Below are 20,827 nucleotides of genomic sequence, written 5' to 3' on the forward strand. Positions count from 1 at the left end.
AGTGATTTTTCCCACACAACACTGACTAGTTATAAAAATTGAATTCCAGTTAAGAAATCATGACTGTACTACAAAAAAAGACAATGATGCCCATTATATTTTTCCAATGGCTGTTCTCTGGTTTGGCTAATAGTGTTGTTGAGACCCAGCAAAGCATATCATCCTTGTTAAGGTTACTTAGTCAGCTTTGAACCATCCCAGCTCCATTGAGAGACACCCACATTGTCACGCTGTTTGACCCCTGTGTGCATTCAAAATGAGCATGAACATGCTTCTCACGCCCAACAAGGCTACTAACTTCTTTTCCTGTTTAAAGTCTGCGGGGGTGCCAGGCGAGTGGACCACTGGCTTCCCACCTCCATGTCGAATTTGGAGATGGTCTGCTGTTTAGAAGTGTTATGTGTGTGAGAGAATGACAGTAGGCCCACAGGGAGTACACATGTGGGATTTTATTTTGTTTAAAGACCTAGAAAAGATAAGATTCACTGAGACCAAGGTTCTGAAAATGGTTTTCATAAAGTTTGCCGCTGCTTTCTAAATTATTTTGAAAATCCACTATTATTTTCTGAATAGAGCTTCACGCTTTTTATTTGTGTTATTGTTTTTTTTTGTTATATTGTTTTGGTTTTGTATGCTGATCTTTATTGTATATTCATTCATTCATTTTCTAAACCGTTTATCCTCACAATGGTCGCGGGGGATGCTGGAGCCTATCCCAGCTGAATCGGTGCGCAGCTGATCGCAGGGCATGGGGAGACGGACAACCATTCACACTCACACACTTACCTAGGGGATATTTTGAGTGTCCAACCCCCCTAGCATGCATGTTTTTGGACTATGGGGGGAAACCAGAGTATCCGGAGAAAGCCCACGCAGGACCGGGGAGAACATGCAAACTCCACACAGGAGGACTGATCTGGATTCGAACCCAGAACTGTGAGGCCAATGCGCTAACCACTCATCCGCCAGGCCACTTTCTTGTATATTATTGAAATATCAATTATTTGTCATTAGAATGTCTGGACTTCATATTTAGTTGGTCTTGGTATAAATTACCCATACATTTTATTCAGTTTGGATTTTGGTTTGTATGTCAGCTGTCTGGGGATTTTTGTGCAGGGAGTTTAGTTATTAATAGGAATTTGAAATGATTATTTGTGTACTTTAACTGATAATTCCGATTGCTTAAAATCAATCAACAGACATTTTGGAAGTTAAAAAAATGAAGAAGAAAAAAAGAGTCCCATGGTATACCAGAAAACAGTTCAGAAAATGTGTCAAAAATTTTTGGGAGGACATCATAGGACCAGATAATGTCCATTAAAAAAAATCAGTGTCATATTTCACCAAGATATCAAGATTTCGTTTCTTAAATTTATGGTGTCATCCTATGAATTTTATTTGGACTCAATATTCCATTTAAGGCTGAAAAGTCTCACTGTAAGAGAAGGAGTTATTTCATTTCATGGGTTGCAATAAAGAGACAAATCAATCATATTTACCGTGAGAAAATATTAGTTTTTCTTTCCTCAAAAAAAGGGGAAAATACAAGAGAATTGTGAGTTGACAAGTGGAACATATGTGCTTTTCAATAACTTAATTTTCTGATTACGGCTTTTTAATTCTTTCACTGCCATTGACCATGATAGACGTCCGATAATCGAACTTTTAAAAACTAAATTAAAACTCTTTAAATTTGTTTATTTGAGCTGAGGGGACAGCAAATGCATGTTTGTTTATTTGCTGTCAGCACTGCCACTTTAAATGGATTGGACATCTATCGCTACAATGGATGAATTAAAGCTATTTCAATGGTTAAATTAAAACTCTTAAATGAGTTTACCAAAAGTAGACGTCCAATCAATTTTAGTGGGAGGGTTGTCAGCAAATGAGTGAACATATGGATTGGACGTCTAACACTGTCAATGGCAGCCAATGAGTTAAACACAGAATAAAAATAACATTATGTGTCATGAACATGAACTAAATAGCACTACCTGACACTTTGTTATCATGCACTGCAAATGAAAGACCTCTGTTCACTACAGAATGTGATTGGTTCAACAACAACAACAACAAAAAAATCACCGGTGGAGGAGTGTTTTCTGTTTGAAATCAAATAAACACACAGTGACTTGCAGACTTGCAAAGCAAACATGCACTTGACATACAAACTCAATGTTACAATACACTCAAGGTTTGACCTTTGGTAGAAAAACAAGAAATACAAATAAAAAGTTACATGTTCAATTAGAACCCTGACTCGCATGACATTGTTACATATTGTTTTTCAGTACTGGTGAAGAAGCTTAACCTTTAGTAGTAGTTATGGGAAATAAATAATCATGTAGGAAGTAAAAAGGCTGCAGGTCTTAAATCATCACCTTACCACCCCTGTTTTGTTTGTCCTGCCAATCACACGGCTTTATTTCCAGTGTCCACAATGGGTTGAATGCAATTAAATATGGTAGAGAAGTCTTCGATGTTTTCATCGGTAATTAGACGTGATCTTAGTCAACTGAATCGAAGAACACATAGTTGCATTTGGAAATTCCCTTTTTTCAACAGTCTTCCAAAAAGGTATTTTTTTTTATCCTATTCCTATATTTATGTCAATCTACAAGTGCAAATTCTTTCCTCTGATATCAAAACAAGTATCCAAGTTGAAAAGTTGCACTGATTCCAGCAGTTCTGTTCAATGGAGAAAATTTGGGTGTCTGTTTTTTTTTCTCTTTTTCCTTCTTCCCTTTTTACGCCACACAGGTGTATTTATGGCTTCTTCAAAGAGTAGTTTAAATAGTTTTATCCATATTCCAAGTTCTCCTTGTGCTCCTGCAATCATGGGAATAAAATGTGCTCAGCAATATTTTTGTTAGTCAAAGATATAAAGTTAGAAGGATACTTACCTGGATTTTTTAATTTCTTTATTTTTTACATTAGCATTGCTCTCATAGCCGCTTTGCTTATCCGTTTTCGATTCTTCCTCATTCTCTTCTTGGGATGGCCTGGAGGTCTGGGCGCAACTGGAGCTGACGGCTGTTTGGTGGTGGTTGTGTCTGTTGAAAAAGGGATAACATATTGTATGTTATATATAAAACTGTGTTATTCTTCACCACTGTCAGATATTTAAAAAACAAAAACGCCTGAATTGGAACATTACTATTAAATATGCAGATGCCACCTTAGTTTACAAAATCTTCCAACACAAAGACCCTCCTCCACTGCAAGATTTTGTACAAAAAAATTCCAGCACATCAACTATGGCTGGCTCTAGAGGTGACTATGTAGTTCCCTTCGAAAAGAGTGCTTTCAGCCAAAGCCTCCGCATCGCACATACCTGGAACTCAATACCAATTAACATACGTGAACTGCCATGTCTGAACCTCTTCGCCAATCATCTCAAAGCCTGGCTGTTGGACGAACAAAATTGCAATCACAACGCTGTCTAAAATTGCACTACATGTGTGTGTGTGTGTGTGTTTCTAGTTTGTGTGATCGTTTATCTTGTAACTACACAAGGCACTAAAGATGAAAATTAGCCCATGGCTACAATCTTACCCATTTACATATATATGTTCTTTAACATGAATATAAATATGTTCATTAATATAAGCTGTCCCTTATCAAATAAATATAACTCAAACCCAAACTCAATGGAAACAATAATCTGTGTATCGGTGAACATTCATTCATTCTTTTTCTGAAATGCTTATCCTCACAAAGGTTGCAGGGGTGCTGGAGCATATTCCACCAAAGTATTGAGAGATCCTGAATTGGTGGCTATCCAATCGAAGGGCACAAGGAGACAGACAAGTATTCAACCAACCTACCATGCATGTTTTGGGGAGGTGGGAGGAAACTGGAGTACCCAGAGAAAACACACGCAACCACAGGAAGAACATGCAAATACCACACTGAGGATTGGCCATGGAACAAATGCTTCATCATTCACCACTAGTCCTCCCAGTTTAAATGAATTGGTTGTCTAGCCTTGCCAATGGTGAGCAAAGAGTACCTACATTCTGACACACTTCTTGTTAATCCTAGGCTACTCGCTTCTAATTGATTTTAAGTCACTTCCTGCACATTTTGGGTCATTCTAGGTTGCGTTTTTCCAGAGTCAGTAAAAACTATAATAAATCACCAAAAAACCTACGAGTTTAAGAAAAAAATCCCAAATATACAAAATGACGTATTTGTGTTGTACCTGGCCACGGTGTTGTCGTCATTTGCAGAAGACGAAGTCTGTTACGTAGATTGCGTTCCTCGTCCTCACGCTTCTTCTGTTGTTGCCTAAGCATCGCCTTCTCTTGGTCCAACTTCTTGTGCAGCAAGAGAAGCTCTTTTCTCTCCTCCTCTAACCTTTTCTCTGCAATCTGCAGAATTCTTACGTCCTCTGGAGTCTTGTTGTCCCGTTGCCTCGGCTGTTCCCGAGGCTCCGGGTTGGGTTCTTTGGTGGGTTTCAACCGGTTCCCAACCCTGTCAGTGATTTCCTCAAATGGACTCCACTTAGCTGGAGGTTTCTGAGTCAGAAAAGCAGATTTTTCTTCTTGCATAGATGGACTGTGTATCAGTGCACCTTCACTCCTGCCCTTTGGTACCTCAATAATCCTTCCCTCGGCATTGAGGATGCCCTTCCCGTCTTCAGACGTTTTATTCACGCCAAGATGATCCATTGAAGAAAAAGTCTTTTTTCCCTCTGGCATTCTGTCTTTGGTCTCCTTATTCTCAGTTTTGGTTTTAGTCTCAAAGAACCGAGTGGAGTTATGTGACCAATGTGGGCCAATGATAACAGCCTCTCCTGGTAGAGTAGTTTCCTCTCCAGCCAGACTGTAGCGTTCACCAGACCGACTGAACGTGTCTCCTCTGGGGCTCCAGTGTTGCTCGAGGAGGTCCACCAGGAGGGAACCTTGGTTCTGTTTCAGCTCATCCCACTGATGGAGCTCATCTTTGGTGTGCACCTTGACCTTTAACATCAAAGTCAATAGTTATGCACTGAGTACCGTATTTTCACGACTATAAGGCGCACTGCATTATAAGGCGCACCCTCAATGAATGACACATTTGAATTTTTTTTCATATATAAAGCACACTGGATTATAAGGCGCCCTGTCTATTTTGGAGAAAATTTAAGACTTTTAAGTGCGCCTTATAGTCGTGAAAATACGATATTTATTAAGGCAGGTCGCTTATGTAGTCCATTTTTATCACCTACCTGTGCACGTCCTTGGTTGAGCGTCTGGTTTCGATGCTGGTCCCTGTGGCCGTGATGCCGGCGAGAGGATTTCCTCCTTGTCGCCGGATTTCGTGGAGAAGGCTGACATCGGCACTCCACGTGGTCCACCACTGACACCACTGCTTTGGCGTAAGTGGGTTGTTTATTGATGTATTCAATCTTCATAACCTATAGATGTTGAGACAATTTACTTTTGAACTTTATTGTGGGATCATAAACGATTTATGGTGTGTGTTCCTTGCCTGAAGATATCTGGTATGTGTCACAACAGGGATACACTGCAGGCTTTTGCCGTTACAACAACCGGAGCAGCGCTGCACCTCAACGCACGGCGGCCACAGCAGGAAGTTGGCATTGCTCCGGTCTAGCATTGCCCTGGTGACCTCCTCCACGTCTGTGCGAACTTTACACACAGCCTGCTGGGCTGGCTGAGCAACTGAGGATGGAGACAACGAAAATTGGCCGGACAATGAGAATTGACATGATGATGAATGCAGGTCACCAGATTGTGAATGAATATGAACTAATTGGCTGACATTGACAGCGGTAGACCTTCAATCCATTTGAAATGGGAGGGTGGCTGCGAATGGATTGGGCGTCTACTCATGATAAACCGATGATAAACTCCTTTCACAGCAGAAGCTCAGAAAGAGCCACATGATGCAAACTTTTCAATAGATTTAGTCATAATTTACTTCAATAAACAGTATGAGGAAAAAGTCAACGTTGCTCTACGTGGTATGACGTCATCCTCTTTTAAAATTGACAGGATATTAACAAACTTATAACAATGAAAACAACCAAAAGCAACACAAAACAACTGATTATAATCTGGTCATTCGACTTTCCATTCAATGTTTTTGCTGAATGAAACAATACCCATTCGTTTTAAAATGAATAAGGCTTTAAAAAAAATAGAAAAGAAACGAAAGACAGACACTCCAATCCTCCTGGTTTGTGTTGCTCTGACCTAATTCTAGAAGAAGTTGGTCTGTTTTTTCATTAAATAATTGCAACAATACTACAATATTTTATTCCAAATGTTTGGCTACAAACAAATGGAGAGAGAGAAATCATTAAACGTTATGAGCACATTTATATCGTGATATTGATATCCCATGACATGATTCATTTTTAATTATTCGGTGAAAAAGTATGTTATTTATAACAGCTTTTCAGTCACTGATTATTTTTGAATTGGCATGAAACTGACCTGCCACAAATGTTAATTGTAACAAGTAGTGCTGCAACTTAAAACTATCCAGCGTAAACAGAAACAGCAGAGTCGCATTCATATTTTTGCCCAAATGTAAAGATATCTAATTATCTACCAATTCTTGTGACTAGTGGTTTTGACTTTTAAGACTGCTGTATATCAAGTTAGCTTAATAGCATTAGTCATGCATTAGTTCATATTCATATTGGAACAAATTGTGTTGTCTAGGTTTTCTATGTGGATGATGTGTGTGGAAAAAAAGTCACTATTTTCAATAATATTGCATACATTACTCTATTACTATTAACTATTGAGTGGAGATGGGGACATCTTGAGACTGATTGGTGGAATTACTATGTAAAATGTAGCAAGTCCTTGCAAATTGGGCACCGTCTTCTGGACAAAATTGTCTTTTTTTATAACAATTGGAAATAATGACTACGTATAGACATAAAATGTTTTATTTAATTTTGATGAGATATATCATCATATCAGACATGACTTAGTGACATCCGTTACCAACCTTAACACCAACCAATGAGGGTGTTTCAATTTCACTCAATGGATGGACGTCTAGCATCGTCAATGGCAGAAAATGAGTTAACATCTGGTTTAATTTTGGAGTGACTCATTGATGATAGACTCATTCTGACCACTTTAGGCATCTGCTTTATCATTTATTGCCAAAAAGGTTAATGGGAATGATTTTAGTACATCACTGGCACCAAACGTCACATAACTCAAGGCCTAGAAAGAAAGCCGAGACCTAATGAAGACGGAGTATGTCTTTATTCACGGAGAAAATTAGGAATCCTCTATGTCAGCACTCTGACCTTGTGATAATGGTGTTGTGTGCATTTGCCATGACATACATTATTAGACCTGTCTTTTCTTGATTTGCTTTTTGACAGGTTTGGATATGAGAAAAGTAGTGCTATATGATATATTCCATTGGCAGAGCTAATCTTTCACAAGGGACAAATGTTTAAAAAAAATAAAAAGGGTGGGAAGGGACTTACCCAAGCTCCTTGGTAGTCTGTGACTTCCATTTGCTGCTGAGTTTTCCACCTCCTCTTCATCTGAAACAAAGAAGTAAACACATACAGCTTGGGATTAATGCAAGTATTCTTAATAATTAACATTTTTTTGCATGTTTTGTGTGAATTTGGTTTCCACTTTGTGATTTCAGCATTTTTATATTAAGTATCCAAACCAAAAATATTCATAAAAATGTCAAAATTCACACTGAAACTCACTATCGGAAAACAGGAAATGAAAAATGGTGGAAGTCAGGGCACCGCGAAATTTCACCGTAGAAGAATGATGCGCCGAAAAATATAAAAGGCCAAGAAGGACAACGTCTTGCCTTTTCCTGTTTTGTTCGGATTGGATTTCACATTGCACACAACACTTCCAAGAGGATGACAATGTCTTTCCTTTACCTGTTTGTTTGTTTTTATTGGATTTCGCATCGCACACATCATCTCGTGGTGGAAGATTACGCTGAGCCTATTCCAGCTTTATTTCGATTTCGTAGTGTCCTGTCTGAGTAAATGCCCATTGTGTTCAACTGTCGTTTCTCCGCCCCTGGTGTATTCCTTGCTTGCTCCCTCGTGTTTCCCAGGTGTTCCTAATTGTCTCTTTAGTCTATTTAAACCCCACTGATTGTTATGTCCTTCATTGGATCGTCTGCTTTTGTTTGTCCAAGCCATGTTTCCATGTTACCTCGATCCATGTTCCATGTGCCTCGTTCCTCGCTTTCCCGGTTATGTGATTTGATTTCGAAGTCTTTGTTATTTTCTAAGATCCTGTTTAAGTTATTAAAGTTTTCGTTTGAGCACCACTTCCATCGTCCTCACCTGCTTCCCTGCGATTGGATCCTATTCCCCGTTTCCTCGCCTCGACGTCTTGCCAAAGACATAACACTTCCTCCTACTCCTGTGAGGCCTCCTGAAGATTCCTCAGATGATGATCCAATGCCTCTCGAATCTGACCAAGAGGACTTGGACTATACCTCTGAATAACTTTTTTAATTTAAATCAAGTGGAGAGGAACTATTTTCACAGTGAGTACAGTATTAACATTTTTTAATGTATACATTATATTTAGATATTAATCCTTTAAAGTTCGAGGGACTAGTGTAGTTTAGTGTAGCTTTTAAGAGAGCATATTAATAAAATGATGACAGTCCATGCATGAGTAGAACATTTTCAATACTGCAGCCATCATGGGTCAACACTAGGTTTCGTAAATAAGCATTTAACTCATTCGCGGCAATAGACGTCCAATTTCAATTGGATTTGGGTGTCTACTAGTTATAAACACCAATTTCTTTTTAAAGCAGATGGATAAACAGAGCTACACGATTGGATCATGCATCGATACGTCCATTTTATTTTTAAATGAGTGGCAACTATGCATGCAGAACAAGTTTTATTCAAAAGAGCAGTTCTTTACCTACGGAATCAGTGAGCAGAAGCAGTTGAAGGTCATCAATGGAGGAGATGGGACTGTTTCTAACCAGCTCCACCAGGGCTGCAGGAAGTGGATCCCCCTGAGCCACACATAAAAGCAGATATTAATATACATATAAACAATTATTCATCACAGTAGAGTTACTAAGCAGGAGTAGGATAAATCAGTATATAGTGAAACCCATTTGGTGTAGACCAGGGGTGTCAGACTCGGGTTGGTTCGCCGGCCGTGTTAACGTCAACTCGATTTCATGTGGACCGGACCATTTTAGATATAATATTTAGATTTTTTATAAATGGATTAAAAGGACTGGATTAAAAGCACTGAATATTCAGTTTTTTATAGAACTAAAACAATGTTTATTTTAGCTTTTTTTAATATATATTTCTAGATTTTACAAAATGATTTTTGAACTAAAAACACAGAAGAAATTAATTCAAAAAATTCAATCATTGATTTAAAAGGGGGAAAATCAGGAAATTTAATATACATCTATACTCTTCATTTTAATTGGATCCTAAAACAGAAAGTCGGCACTCATGATTTACTTTCCCGGGCCACACAAAATGATGAGGCGGGCCAGTTTTGGCCCCCGGGCCGCCACTTTGAAACATGTGGTGTAGACTGTAGATGCATAGATTAGATGTGAAAAGGGTTTTCCCTAGGAAAGCATATTAGACAACTGTAACAGTAGCCAATAATCTTATAATAAAAAAGGTTTAAAAAAATTATTTAATGTATTTCAGGGACATTGGCAACTACAGTGAACAACTATTCAAAAGTTATCATTAGCTTAACTCATTAATTGGCAGTCCGGGTCACAGAGGTTCTTATGAAAAGAGGAAAATTGATATTGAAAACATAAATTGACAGGAATAGATGTCCAGTTTCTTTGATTCATCAATGGCAGCCAAATTTAAGCTATGTGAGGTCACAATTCCCAGAGCAAAATCCATGTTCCATACAATTTTCCATTTATTGCAAATGGTTTTAATTTATTATATGAAGCCTTCTTTTTTTTATTTAAAAAAAAACAACAGAAATATTTTCCCCCATATGGATCCGTAAATTAATTAATGTATTTTATTCAAAATTATGTGCATATATTTCTTATATCGCCCAAAATATGTGCAGGAAATACTAATATTACCATTTCATAACGGTTGCAAAATACTGTTCCTCAAGTTTGAGATCCTGTCCTATATGAATGTAATAAAAAATATTTAAGGAAAACAAACAAATAATTTGTGCTAAAGCATAGTGCCTCAATCAAGGCATCTGCAAGAGATTATCTCTGAAAGTGATGATTGAAACATTTTTATAAAGTAAAGATGAAATAAGCCTCTTTAGTAAACAGTATTTAACTAAATGTGAGCAAAACGCCACATTGTCATCATGAGCTGACTGTGAGTTTAAACCCCCAAGTCATTATTGGGCGAGGGGGTAGGTTTTGTCATTGGTTGAGTTAGGGGGGTAAGTATTAACCAAAGCAGACTACACAATGGTCACTAAGAGCGGGGTGAATGACTATTGGGGTTGTGTCTTCTCATCTGCTAACATTTAGGGGTCAAAGGAGCCAGGAAGGAGCCAGGAAGTGGGGGAAGGAGTGATACAGAGAGGAGAGGAGAAGGGAAGGGAGGCAGGCGCATGTCAAAAAAGGAGATGAATAAAAGACGGGTTAGAATGGCGGAAGATCAGACATGGGGTCGGGGCACTTGTCCACATTGCTTTAAATGCTCTGTGGATGCGCTTCATTGGCTTTGCCATCAAGCAGATGTAGATTGTGAAAATGATCCGTAAAGTGCCTCAATATTAAAGTTAGAATGTATATTTTTTAAACTGTCACTTTGCTTCGCTTTAGCAAAACTATGATAAATAATGAAATTGCTATTATTGTTGGAATGCTTTTCGAAACAAAGACTATTGCCAACACCATTTGACAGATCGACACCGTTGCAACGTTGACATTCTCCAAAAAAAATCATCTAATGCAAGCTTGCTTTTGACTTCTTCCCAAAACCCCATTTGGAAAAGAGAGGGGGGGGGGGGGGGGGGGGGTAAATTAGGTCAAATGTATCTAGGTGAACTCGGTTATTATTTTGAATAATTATGGAAAAAGCATTTTTTCCTGTGGCCATTTTAAGGTTTATCATGGTTTGAGGTTTGTCAGTTTTTCAGTTTTTTTACATATTTTTCTGACTTCAGTTTTCTGCAAAAGCCACAAAAAAGTTTTCCACAGTTCTTTGCAGTTTTGCGCAATTTCGCCAAATACGGCTATGTTCGTCAATTCTAAACATCTCTACTAATGTAAATACTACCAATAATCGATATAACCATTATTGCTAGAGATGCTTGTATCCATCACTGCCAAAGATGAATACATCAGTCAATTCCAATGACACTTCTAGTCGTAAATTCCAGTAGGAATTGGGAAAAAGTTACAGGCCGGATGAGCCAATTCTTCGCCAAAAACGCATATTGAAGAAATAATTTTCAAGTAGGCGGCCCGGTGGATGAGTGGATATTCCATTGGCCTCACACTTCTGGGTTCAATGCCATGTGGGTCCTCACTGTGTACGTTTCCATGTTCTCCCAGGGCTTGCGTGGGTTTCTTCCGGGTAGTCCGGGTTCCTCCCAGGTCACAAAAACATGCTTCCTAGGCTGGTTGAACACTCAAAATTGCCCCTATTAGTGTGAGCGTGAATGGTTGTCCGTCTCCTTGTGCCCTGGGATTGGCTGGCCACCGATTAAGGGTATCCCCTGCCTGGTACCCGTAGTTAGCTGGGATAGGCTCTAGCACTCGCGTAACCCTTGTGAGGATAAGCGGTTTAGAAAATGAAAGAATTTGTATGTAGTGAGATTATAATTAGGTGTTTTTGAAAGTGCATTTTGAAGTAGGTTTTGAGCACAGAACTTTTTCCAAATTGTTTGTTTCCTTTTGTTCGTCCTGTCACTGTTTTTTCATTGAAAATATTCAAGGACAAACATAATGCAACATTTATTCTTAGACCTCGCATTCAATTTCAACAAAATTGAAAGACAAATAGCAGAAAAAGCTACCAGTATGTTATGTGAGAGAGTCCATCCAAAATCTGGAGAATTTAACAAAGTCTCTTTAGGAGGCAGGTTTTAGCCAAAGGAAGCGGTCATCCATGCATGAGCAGGTATTTCAAACTATATATGCCATTTCCTGCATTGTTTGTAGGCCTTTCAAAGTCTCAAACAGTCCAGCCGGGAAATGCCTGCTGTAATTCCGCTCACATCTCTGTTGTAGAGCTGTAGATGCCCCAAAGGAGTCATCATTATTTCCTTTCCTCGCCAACAGAGCGAACCTGCTTGCTCGGATAATTGTGTCTGATGTTAATTATAGGACATGGGACTTTTTCACAGCCCTGCCTGCTGTTATGAAATGTATTTCCAAGTACTGTTTAGAAATGTATTTCAAAACACAATAATAAAATATATATACATCTTGAATATTAAGAAAATACTGTGTGGACATCAAAAATGTGATTTTTCTTTGGCTTTGTTAGGTTTTTTTTGTGATGATATCACATCATAATGCATTTATATGCAAGTTTGTCGCAAATTTTCCTTGACTTAAAAAAATGAATATAATAATTAGGATAATCCAAAGCAATTTTATCATTGAGGCAAATATTAGTGAGAAAAGAAATTTATTGTAGTCGCATGACTCATATACAGCTGTTGTAGTGGATCCAAAACAATGATAAATGCCCTTTAGGTGCTTTTTATAGCATAATTATACTGTTACTGCTGCAATTGATTTTCTATCATAGATTTTTATTGTAGCATTTACACACCTTGTGATTTAACAATTATGTTAAATCATAATTATGTATCTCTGAGGGCACAAGTGGGAAAAAACAGTCATCTGGCTCATTTTTTGGCAGAATATCAGTTACTTTATTAAACAGTGATATTTTTTAAAACAATATAAATCAATTCTTGGTGAAAGCATATCAATAACCTTTTTGGAGGTAGGGTATTGCAATATATCAACTTATTAATATATATTGTCACACACGTAATGTTAACAGTGTTACAATAGTGGTATTCTCATAAGGTTCCACAGTGAGACACACTTTCAAATGCTTACATTTTCAGTCAATGCAAACAAATAAGAGATAAATCTAAATTTGTTTTGTTTATTTTTGTTCTTATCTAAACAAAGTGGCTTTAACCCTTTTAGGGACAGCTTTTTAAAAGTTCACACTTAACCCTTTATAGGGGAAGTGGCTATTTTTGGTAATAATTTTTAAAAAAAAGTCCATATATTAGCCATTAGTATTAAATTATTAATCATTATTGTATTTATTTTTATTATTTCTTATATAAATATGAAGACATTTGGAAATCACTATATTTATTCATTCACTCATTTTCTAAGCCGCTAATCCTCACAATGATCGCGGGGGTGCTGAAACCTATCCCTATGACATCAGATTCCAGGCGGGGGACACCCTGAATTGGTGACCAGCCAATCACAGGGCATACGCACTCACACTCGTACCTAGGGGCATCTTAGAGTGTTCAACCACCCTACCCAGCATGATTTTAGGATGTGAGAGGAAACCGTAATACCCTCAGAAAACCCACACAAGCCTGGGGAGAACATCCAAACTCCACACACTGAGGACCGACATGGGATCAAACCCTCGACCCCACAACTGCGAGGCCGACGCGCTAACCACTCGGTCAATACAATGATAATAAAAAAATTCTTTAATGAAATCAAAATGAATAAAAAATAGATATGCACACTTTGGTTACAGCCACAAAAAATTGTGAAAAAGACTTTTCCATTGTATTTAACTGATGGCATGCAAATGTTGGCAATAGACATCCAAATTATTTATACTGGGAAGACTGCTGTCAAAGGGGAATAAATGGCCATTAAAGGTTGCCAAAGAGTTAAATTAGTGTTTATAAACTCATCATAATTTGCGCATGAAAGGGTTAAGATCTCTTAAAGCGGTAGACCTCATGGCCTTCCATTGGATGCATTGAGGAATGCCAGGTACGTCTAAAGGGGAGGAGCAGGAAGATCTAATCGTATATAATTAAGTAGAGGGGCTTGGTGAAGTCCAGAAGCCCATGTGTTATTTTTAACAAGTGGTCACTGATGTCATGACCTCATCTGAGCAATGCAACATAAAACACATTTTGGATTTGTTTGTTATTCTTTTGCGGAAGTCTATAATTAAAAAAAATATGTCTTCATTAGAAGTGGGTGAGACACGGCGTACATCTCAACTGGTCACCTGCCAATCTCAGGGAACACTCATTTTCTTATCTATGGCCAATTTCATCTGTAGTTTACCTATTCATGCGTGTTTTTCCGAATGTGATAGGAAGTAGGAGAAAACTATTGAATGAACTTGGGTGAGGAAAACTCACAGTTCTAATATGTTTTTTAGTGAGCATTGTCCAGTCCAAAAATGTGCAGGTTCCAAATTATTTGAATGGTCAAAAGTACGGTCATAGTTAGCCAGTTAGATGCTTTAATTCATCACTTTGCAACCCAAAACCCCACATTGCCAATTTTGCACAAGCCCGATATGTTTTGTATGGTTGTGTGCTAAAATAAATCAATATATCAGTTAATATATCAATATTAATTAGAAAATACGCAATTTCAGAAGAAACTGCATTGAAATGCTTTGCTCTTCATTTTGTGGAATTTTCAGGTCACTTCCTATTCATTTTAGGACATAAAGATGATATTCTCTTTTTTCTTAGTGGTGGTCATTAGTTCATTTTGGCTCACTTCCTTCCTAATTTTAGATTATTGTGTTTTCTAGACTATAACTCACATTTTTCATAGTTTGGTTTTACTCAAGTGTGACCTATATGTGTCTTTTTTTTACTCTAACACCAACAGCATGTAATGTTGTGATTTTTAGGCTATAGTTATCCAAAAAAAACACTTTGTCTGTTACATTATCAGGTGTCTATTCGTCTGTTTTCCCCTATTTTACCATTACTTTAACATGTAATGTTTTTCTTATTTGTTTTTGATAAATTAAGAAACTGGCCCTCAAAAATACAGTTTATACACCAGTGGGACTTATATTTTTCCCCCTTTCATTATGCATTCTTTGGGTAGTGCGACTTATATTCAGGTGCAATTTGTAGTCCGAAAAATACGGTATTTCCATTACATATTTGATCATTTCCCATTGACTTAAGGGTGTTTCACATCTCTTATTGTTCATTGCTCACTTCCTGTAGATTTTTAGCTTTTTTGTTGACATGCCATATTCAGGTGCGCCTTATATTCAGGTGCGACTTATATTCAGGTGTAACTTGTAGTCCGAAAAATACGGTATTTCCATTACATATTTGATCATTTCCCATTTACTTGAGGGTGTTTCACATCTCTTATTGTTCATTGCTCACTTCCTGTAGATTTTTTTAGATTTTTTGTTGACATGCCGTTAATATTTGCTCAAATTTTTCACATTTGGATTGGATTAGGGCGTTAAAAATAAATGTGGATGATTGTTAAATTTTCATGCTAAAACAAACTGCAGCTTTATTTATATATTTTGAAATCAAAAATTTTCAATGGTTTTGGAAATGAATAAGTTATTTTTTGTTGAGAAATCTTTTATTTTAACTTTGCAAATTTGCAAATTGCCGAAAGATTGGATTGGGAGGAAAAAATATAAATCCCTTAACATTAAATTCAGAATTCAAAGACTTTGAGCCACTGGCAGTGTGGCTCAAAGCCATTTTATGATAATAGGAATGTTTGAAGTTTGCATGTATGCCTTATTCCCACTTTCAAAGTTCAACTCTGGGAATTCCCCCTTGTATACATCAAAGTCCTTTTAACTTTCACCCGTGAGCATCACTGTCAAAATGGAGTTTTCAATTAAATGTGTTCCCTACAGAAGCCATAAAATGGTGCGATTGTAGAGGTTGCAAGTCATCCATCATAAAGTGGGATGAACCTTTACATCACGTACTCTTGAAGAATACAATTAATTGACCTATTTGTTCTTACGTGCTATATAAAGAATCATATATTTTAGCCCTGAAGACTTCTAACTAAAGGTATTTTTACAAGGCAAATCTCCTTACATATAATCTAGGCATTTTTTTCCTTAGCGCTTTTTTGTTGCGACACACATGCACTTTAACGATTCCTACTTTGAAACATTGCAAAATTTCAGGTTTTTTTTTTTCAATTTCACCACTAAGAAAAAAATCTCCATTCATTTCAAATGGCAAAAAAAAAAATCATTGTCAATTTCAATATGTATCTCCTAAATTATTTCCAATTGATATTATTTGTACAGGGGGCCAGGCTGCCGATTGGTTAGCGCGTCGGTCTCAAAGTTCTGGGGTTGAGGGTTCGATCCCAGGTCGGTCCTCACTGTGTGGTGATTGCATGTTCTCCCCAGGTTTACGTAGGTTTTCTTCAGGTACTCCAAGTTTCCTCCCACATCCCAAAAACATGCAGAGTATACTGTTTGAACACTTGAAATTGCCCCTAGGCATGAGTGTGAGTGTGAGGTGTTTCCCGCCTGTTGCCCGTAGTTAGCTGGGACAGGCTCCAGCACCCCACGCGATCCTTGTAAGGATAAGCAGTTCAGAAAATAAATGAATGATTTATATATAAAACACATCAGGAAATTGGGGCGCACACATTTTTTTTAGTTTCTGTTACCATTGTACGGTAACATAGGCAGCCCCACGGCTTCAGTGGTTAGCAGGTCAGCCTCACAGCTCTGGACTCCTGGGTTCAAATCCAGGTCGGTCCACCTGTGTGGAGTTTGCTTGTTCTTCCCGGGCCTGCGAGGGTTTTTCCCGGGTGCTCCGGTTTCCTCCCTCATTCCAAAAACATGCATGGTAGGCTGATTGGACACTCTAAATTGCCCCTAGGTATGAGTGTGAGCGTGAATGGTTGTCCGTCTCCTCGTGCCCTGCAATTGGCTGGCCACCCATTCAGGGTGTCCCTCGCCTCTGGCCTGAAGTCAGCTAGGATCGGCTCCAGCACCCCCTGCGACCCAAGTGAGGATAAAGCGTTTCAAAATGAATGTCATTCGTCTGAAAATGTCCTCTTTAATAGAGTTCACCAACCCCAAACTAAGCATTTCTATTTAACCATGACGTAAGTCTTTTTTGATTGCTTCTTTTGACTAAAGAATGTATCTCATAAATCCCAAAGTATCATTTTAAAACATACAATTTATATTTCATGTTAAAAAAATTGCATAATGGACTTGGCTGCAAACTGACCATGTTTGTTTTATAATGAAGTGTGTAAGTGAGAGAGATCAAGGTCACTGATTTAAATGGTAGTTATACATCTGGAGTATCAGCAGCACACCATGTGGTACGTTCACAAGCTGCAGAGGACGATGTACGTGCACGTGCCTGCCCCTGGGCAGTCCACTTATAGACACTTAATAGCACGAATACCAAGCTCACCTCGGAAGCACCCTTACACTTTTTAAAGAAACAACCTCCACACCAAACAATTAGTTTAGAGGATGTCAATGCAGTAATACAATTTATAGCTTTCACTGTCACAATATCATATTTATAGTTTTAACTGTTAAATTACTGAACACAACATGGTGGTGCAAGATAATGCTAAGCCCATGATTTAGCCTTTCTTGTAGGACAAAATTATTAACTTATTGACAGTGTTAGACGTCCAATCCATTTGAACTAACTATTAATGATGAACTAATGTAAATTCACAGCAGAAAGATGAAAAGAACAAAATGATTGGACATCTATTATCAACAATGGCAGCCAATTCATTGAATAAGCTCTCACTGCTCATTGCTTTGATAATGCTTATTTTGAACTCCCCTAAGCAACTAACAATCGAAAATGAAAAACATAGAGCAAATTCACTGTGTGCATGTTTTTTGGAATGTGGGAGGAAACCGGAGAACCCGGAGAAAACCCACGCAGGCCCGAGGAGAACATGCGAACTCCACACAGGTGGACTGAACTGGATTCAAACCCAGGACCCCAGATCTGTGAGGCCGAAGCGCTAAGCACTCATCCGCCAGGCAGCCATAATTTTTATTTACTAATATATATAAATAATGGATTATTGTTATGCAAAGAAAACTTCACAACCAATACATGCAGAAACACCTGCTTTTATATCATATTGTTTTCTAAATATCCAATCCATTACTGATTGAGGTTGGCAAAAAATTTGCCACTTTATGTCTAACCCATGATTCATTTATTCATTTTCTGAACTGCTTATCCTCACACGGGTCGCGGGGGGTGCTGGAGCCTATCCTAGCCATCTTCGGGCACGAGACGGGGGACACCCTGAATTGGTAGCCACAAATCGCAGGGCACGAGGAGACGGACAACCATTAACGCTCAAACTCACTACCTATGGGCAATTTTGAGTATCCAATCAACCTACCCCGCATGTCTTTGGAATTTGGGAGGAAACCGGAGTACCTGGAGAAAACCCACGCAGGCCTGAGGAAAACATGTGACCTCCACACCTGGATTTGAACCCAGGACCCCAGAACTGTGAGGCCGACACGCTTACCACTCAGCCGCCAGGCCATTCTAACCAATATTTTTTTTTTTTAAAACACATGCAAAATGTACTAAAACATGCTATCTGTATAAATGTACTTATTGTTACTCCTTTTGAGTCCGATAAAGGTTCAAGTCATTGGGAGCTTTTTTACAGACATATTATCAAATAAATACCACAACCGCCAGATACTATATACGTACATGACAAGCAAATAGTGGTGTCCACCTCATTGACCACATTATCCCAAAAGGAATACCGTTTTCCTCATAGAACCCTATTTCCTCTAAACAGACCTGTCTTCAAAGCGGCTGATAATAACACAACACAATCTTTTAACTCATTAGAGGCCATTGACAGCAATAGACGTCTAATCCAATTTGACTGGGAGGTGCAAGGGAGGCGGTTTTGACTGGAAAGGGCTAATGAACAAATGTGATATCTAACTAACAAAATGTGTTATTGATATGTAATTGTGATCCACACATTACGGTTGAGGAATTTAATTGTTGCTTCATACTTTACATTTGTCCATTCGCCATTCCCAATCAAAGTGGATTGGCTGCCTAGCCTCATCAATGGTGCTAAAAGATAAACAATCCCAGCCAATTATCCCATTGTAAATTAATTGGACCTCTATTGTTGTCACTGGCAGCAAATCAAATAATTAGCACACAAATACAAATATTACGCCTACCAGACCATAAAATGCAAAGTTTACCCGAGTGACCACAATGACTTTCTGTGGAACATCATCCGGTGGTGGTTTGGACGTCCAGCGCCTTGAATGGCAGTGAAAGATGAGCAACCACTTCTCCCAGTTTAGAAGAATTGGACGTGTGTGTACGTCAATGGCAGGCAAAGAGTTATAGAACACCTCTGAGGTCAAATTGTGGAACATTTTCGCACTATCACCATCACTAGTGACAAGTGTAGGTTTTTTGTCATTTGGGGTGTCCTAGGATCGAGTGTAAAAGTTGATGGAACTGCGGGGGGGCACTCACCTCGGACGCGCCGAGTCGCACGCACGTCGCCAGCAACGCCAGAAGCAGCAGCACGGTGGAGCTCATCTTGCTGCCCAGCCTGGAGCCTCTGCGACGGACCGAGCATTTATGGAGGCTCCGGAGGCCCGCGGTCCTCGGCCGGCAGGGTGCGCGCGGCGGGGGACGCCGGCTCTCCCGGTGGGGACAGTGGCTCTCTCGCCCCGGCTCGGATTGAGCCCTGGTGGTCGTCGCACGCTGATTGCAGCTATCCAGAAGATGAAAAACGAGGCAGTGTCCAAATCAGCGGTTGCTTTTTTGTCCGAAAATGTGATTTTTAATCCGCATTAGAAGATCAGATCGAGTTTGCTCGGAGCGTCGGACTGATGCGAAGCAGCGTTATTCCCAAAAAAAGAACTTCAAAACACCGCAACGATCCAATGTGATCAAATCTTTAAAAAGTATTAATTCGGACAGACATTGAAAGTGCTCCAATGGTTTCTCCCCGAAAAGTCTTGTTATTCTTTAACTTTGATCCATGAGGCGTCCACTGCTTGCAGGTGGCAGTCCTTTGGGACTTGGTTCTGTTTCCCAGGAGGTTTCTAAATCGTGTGCGAAGATAGGCCTGATGAGGCAGCAGAAGAGGTGGCGGTGTGAGGGCTAAAGCACACTTCCAAGATTCTACTGTTGGTCTCCTTAACGCTATACTCTCCCGCCCCCTGTCTCGGGAATGCCTCATCATCTGCATAATAGCACAAAAGAAACACTAAATACTTGCTCCAATATTTCCCCAAATCATGATCATGATATTCCACTGAATCCTTTAGACTCACATTCTCTTTTAGGCATTGTGATGTGAAGGAATGTATGTATAATTAAAAATGACAATAGGTTCTAGTGATCAAATGGAACAAGATATAATAGTTGGATAGGTGAATAACTTCAAAAAGAAACACAGCATAAGTAGTAGGGACTAAGAAGTAAAGTAAATGTACTTGTGTATTTGTTTAAGTGTATGAAAATTATCTGGTCAGGGAAAGTTTTGAACATATTGACACCGAGTCATTTTCTATTGTTTTTATTGTTGTATAGCAGGGGTGGCGAACATGCGGCTCAAGAGCCGCATGCGGCTCCTGGCCAAAATGAATGCAGGTCTTTGCTTCTTATCATATTTTGTATATACTGTGGCTCTTTGCCTAGTTTCATGTTTCTCTTATTTTAATTCTCTCTTGAAACACACTCCAATTCATCAGGGCCCATTCAAAATAAATAAATTATATTTTAAAAATAATTTGGCAGATTTTTTATATGCTGCTTCTGTCGTAAGGGGTGGCTCTTTGACTCTCACAGTTGATTTTTTTTGC

At 38.8% G+C, this 20,827-nt stretch overlaps 1 protein-coding gene across 1 annotated transcript; it reads right to left on the reverse strand.

The window, feature by feature from the left end:
• Window positions 1-1,492: 1,492 nt before the first annotated feature.
• On the reverse strand, window positions 1,493-20,161 carry pdgfbb (platelet-derived growth factor beta polypeptide b). Its single transcript, XM_077619143.1, has 8 exons — window positions 19,488-20,161; window positions 8,910-9,006; window positions 7,472-7,531; window positions 5,479-5,672; window positions 5,216-5,404; window positions 4,208-4,967; window positions 2,907-3,056; window positions 1,493-2,832 (listed from the first exon to the last, which is right to left on the reverse strand). The coding sequence occupies exons 1-7, from the start codon at window positions 19,551-19,553 to the stop codon at window positions 2,932-2,934; spliced, it is 1,491 nt and encodes a 496-aa protein (XP_077475269.1). The 5' UTR covers window positions 19,554-20,161; the 3' UTR covers window positions 1,493-2,832; window positions 2,907-2,931.
• Between the last annotated feature and the right edge of the window lie 666 nt (window positions 20,162-20,827).

This window comes from Stigmatopora argus, chromosome 14, assembly GCF_051989625.1.
Source record: "Stigmatopora argus isolate UIUO_Sarg chromosome 14, RoL_Sarg_1.0, whole genome shotgun sequence".
In the NCBI taxonomy this organism is placed as follows: Eukaryota; Metazoa; Chordata; class Actinopteri; order Syngnathiformes; family Syngnathidae; genus Stigmatopora; species Stigmatopora argus.

What these genes read in the sequence shown, in the direction of transcription:
- pdgfbb (XM_077619143.1), bottom strand. Translation starts at nt 19,553, where the DNA reads ATGAGCTCCACCGTGCTGCTGCTTCTGGCGTTGCTGGCGACGTGCGTG. An exon ending in CAGACTACCAAGGAGCTTGG is followed by an intron (nt 5,673 to 7,471) that starts GTAAGTCCCTTC and finishes CTCCATCCTCAG; the next exon opens with TTGCTCAGCCAGCCCAGCAG. An exon ending in TCAACCAAGGACGTGCACAG is followed by an intron (nt 4,968 to 5,215) that starts GTAGGTGATAAA and finishes TTGATGTTAAAG; the next exon opens with GTCAAGGTGCACACCAAAGA.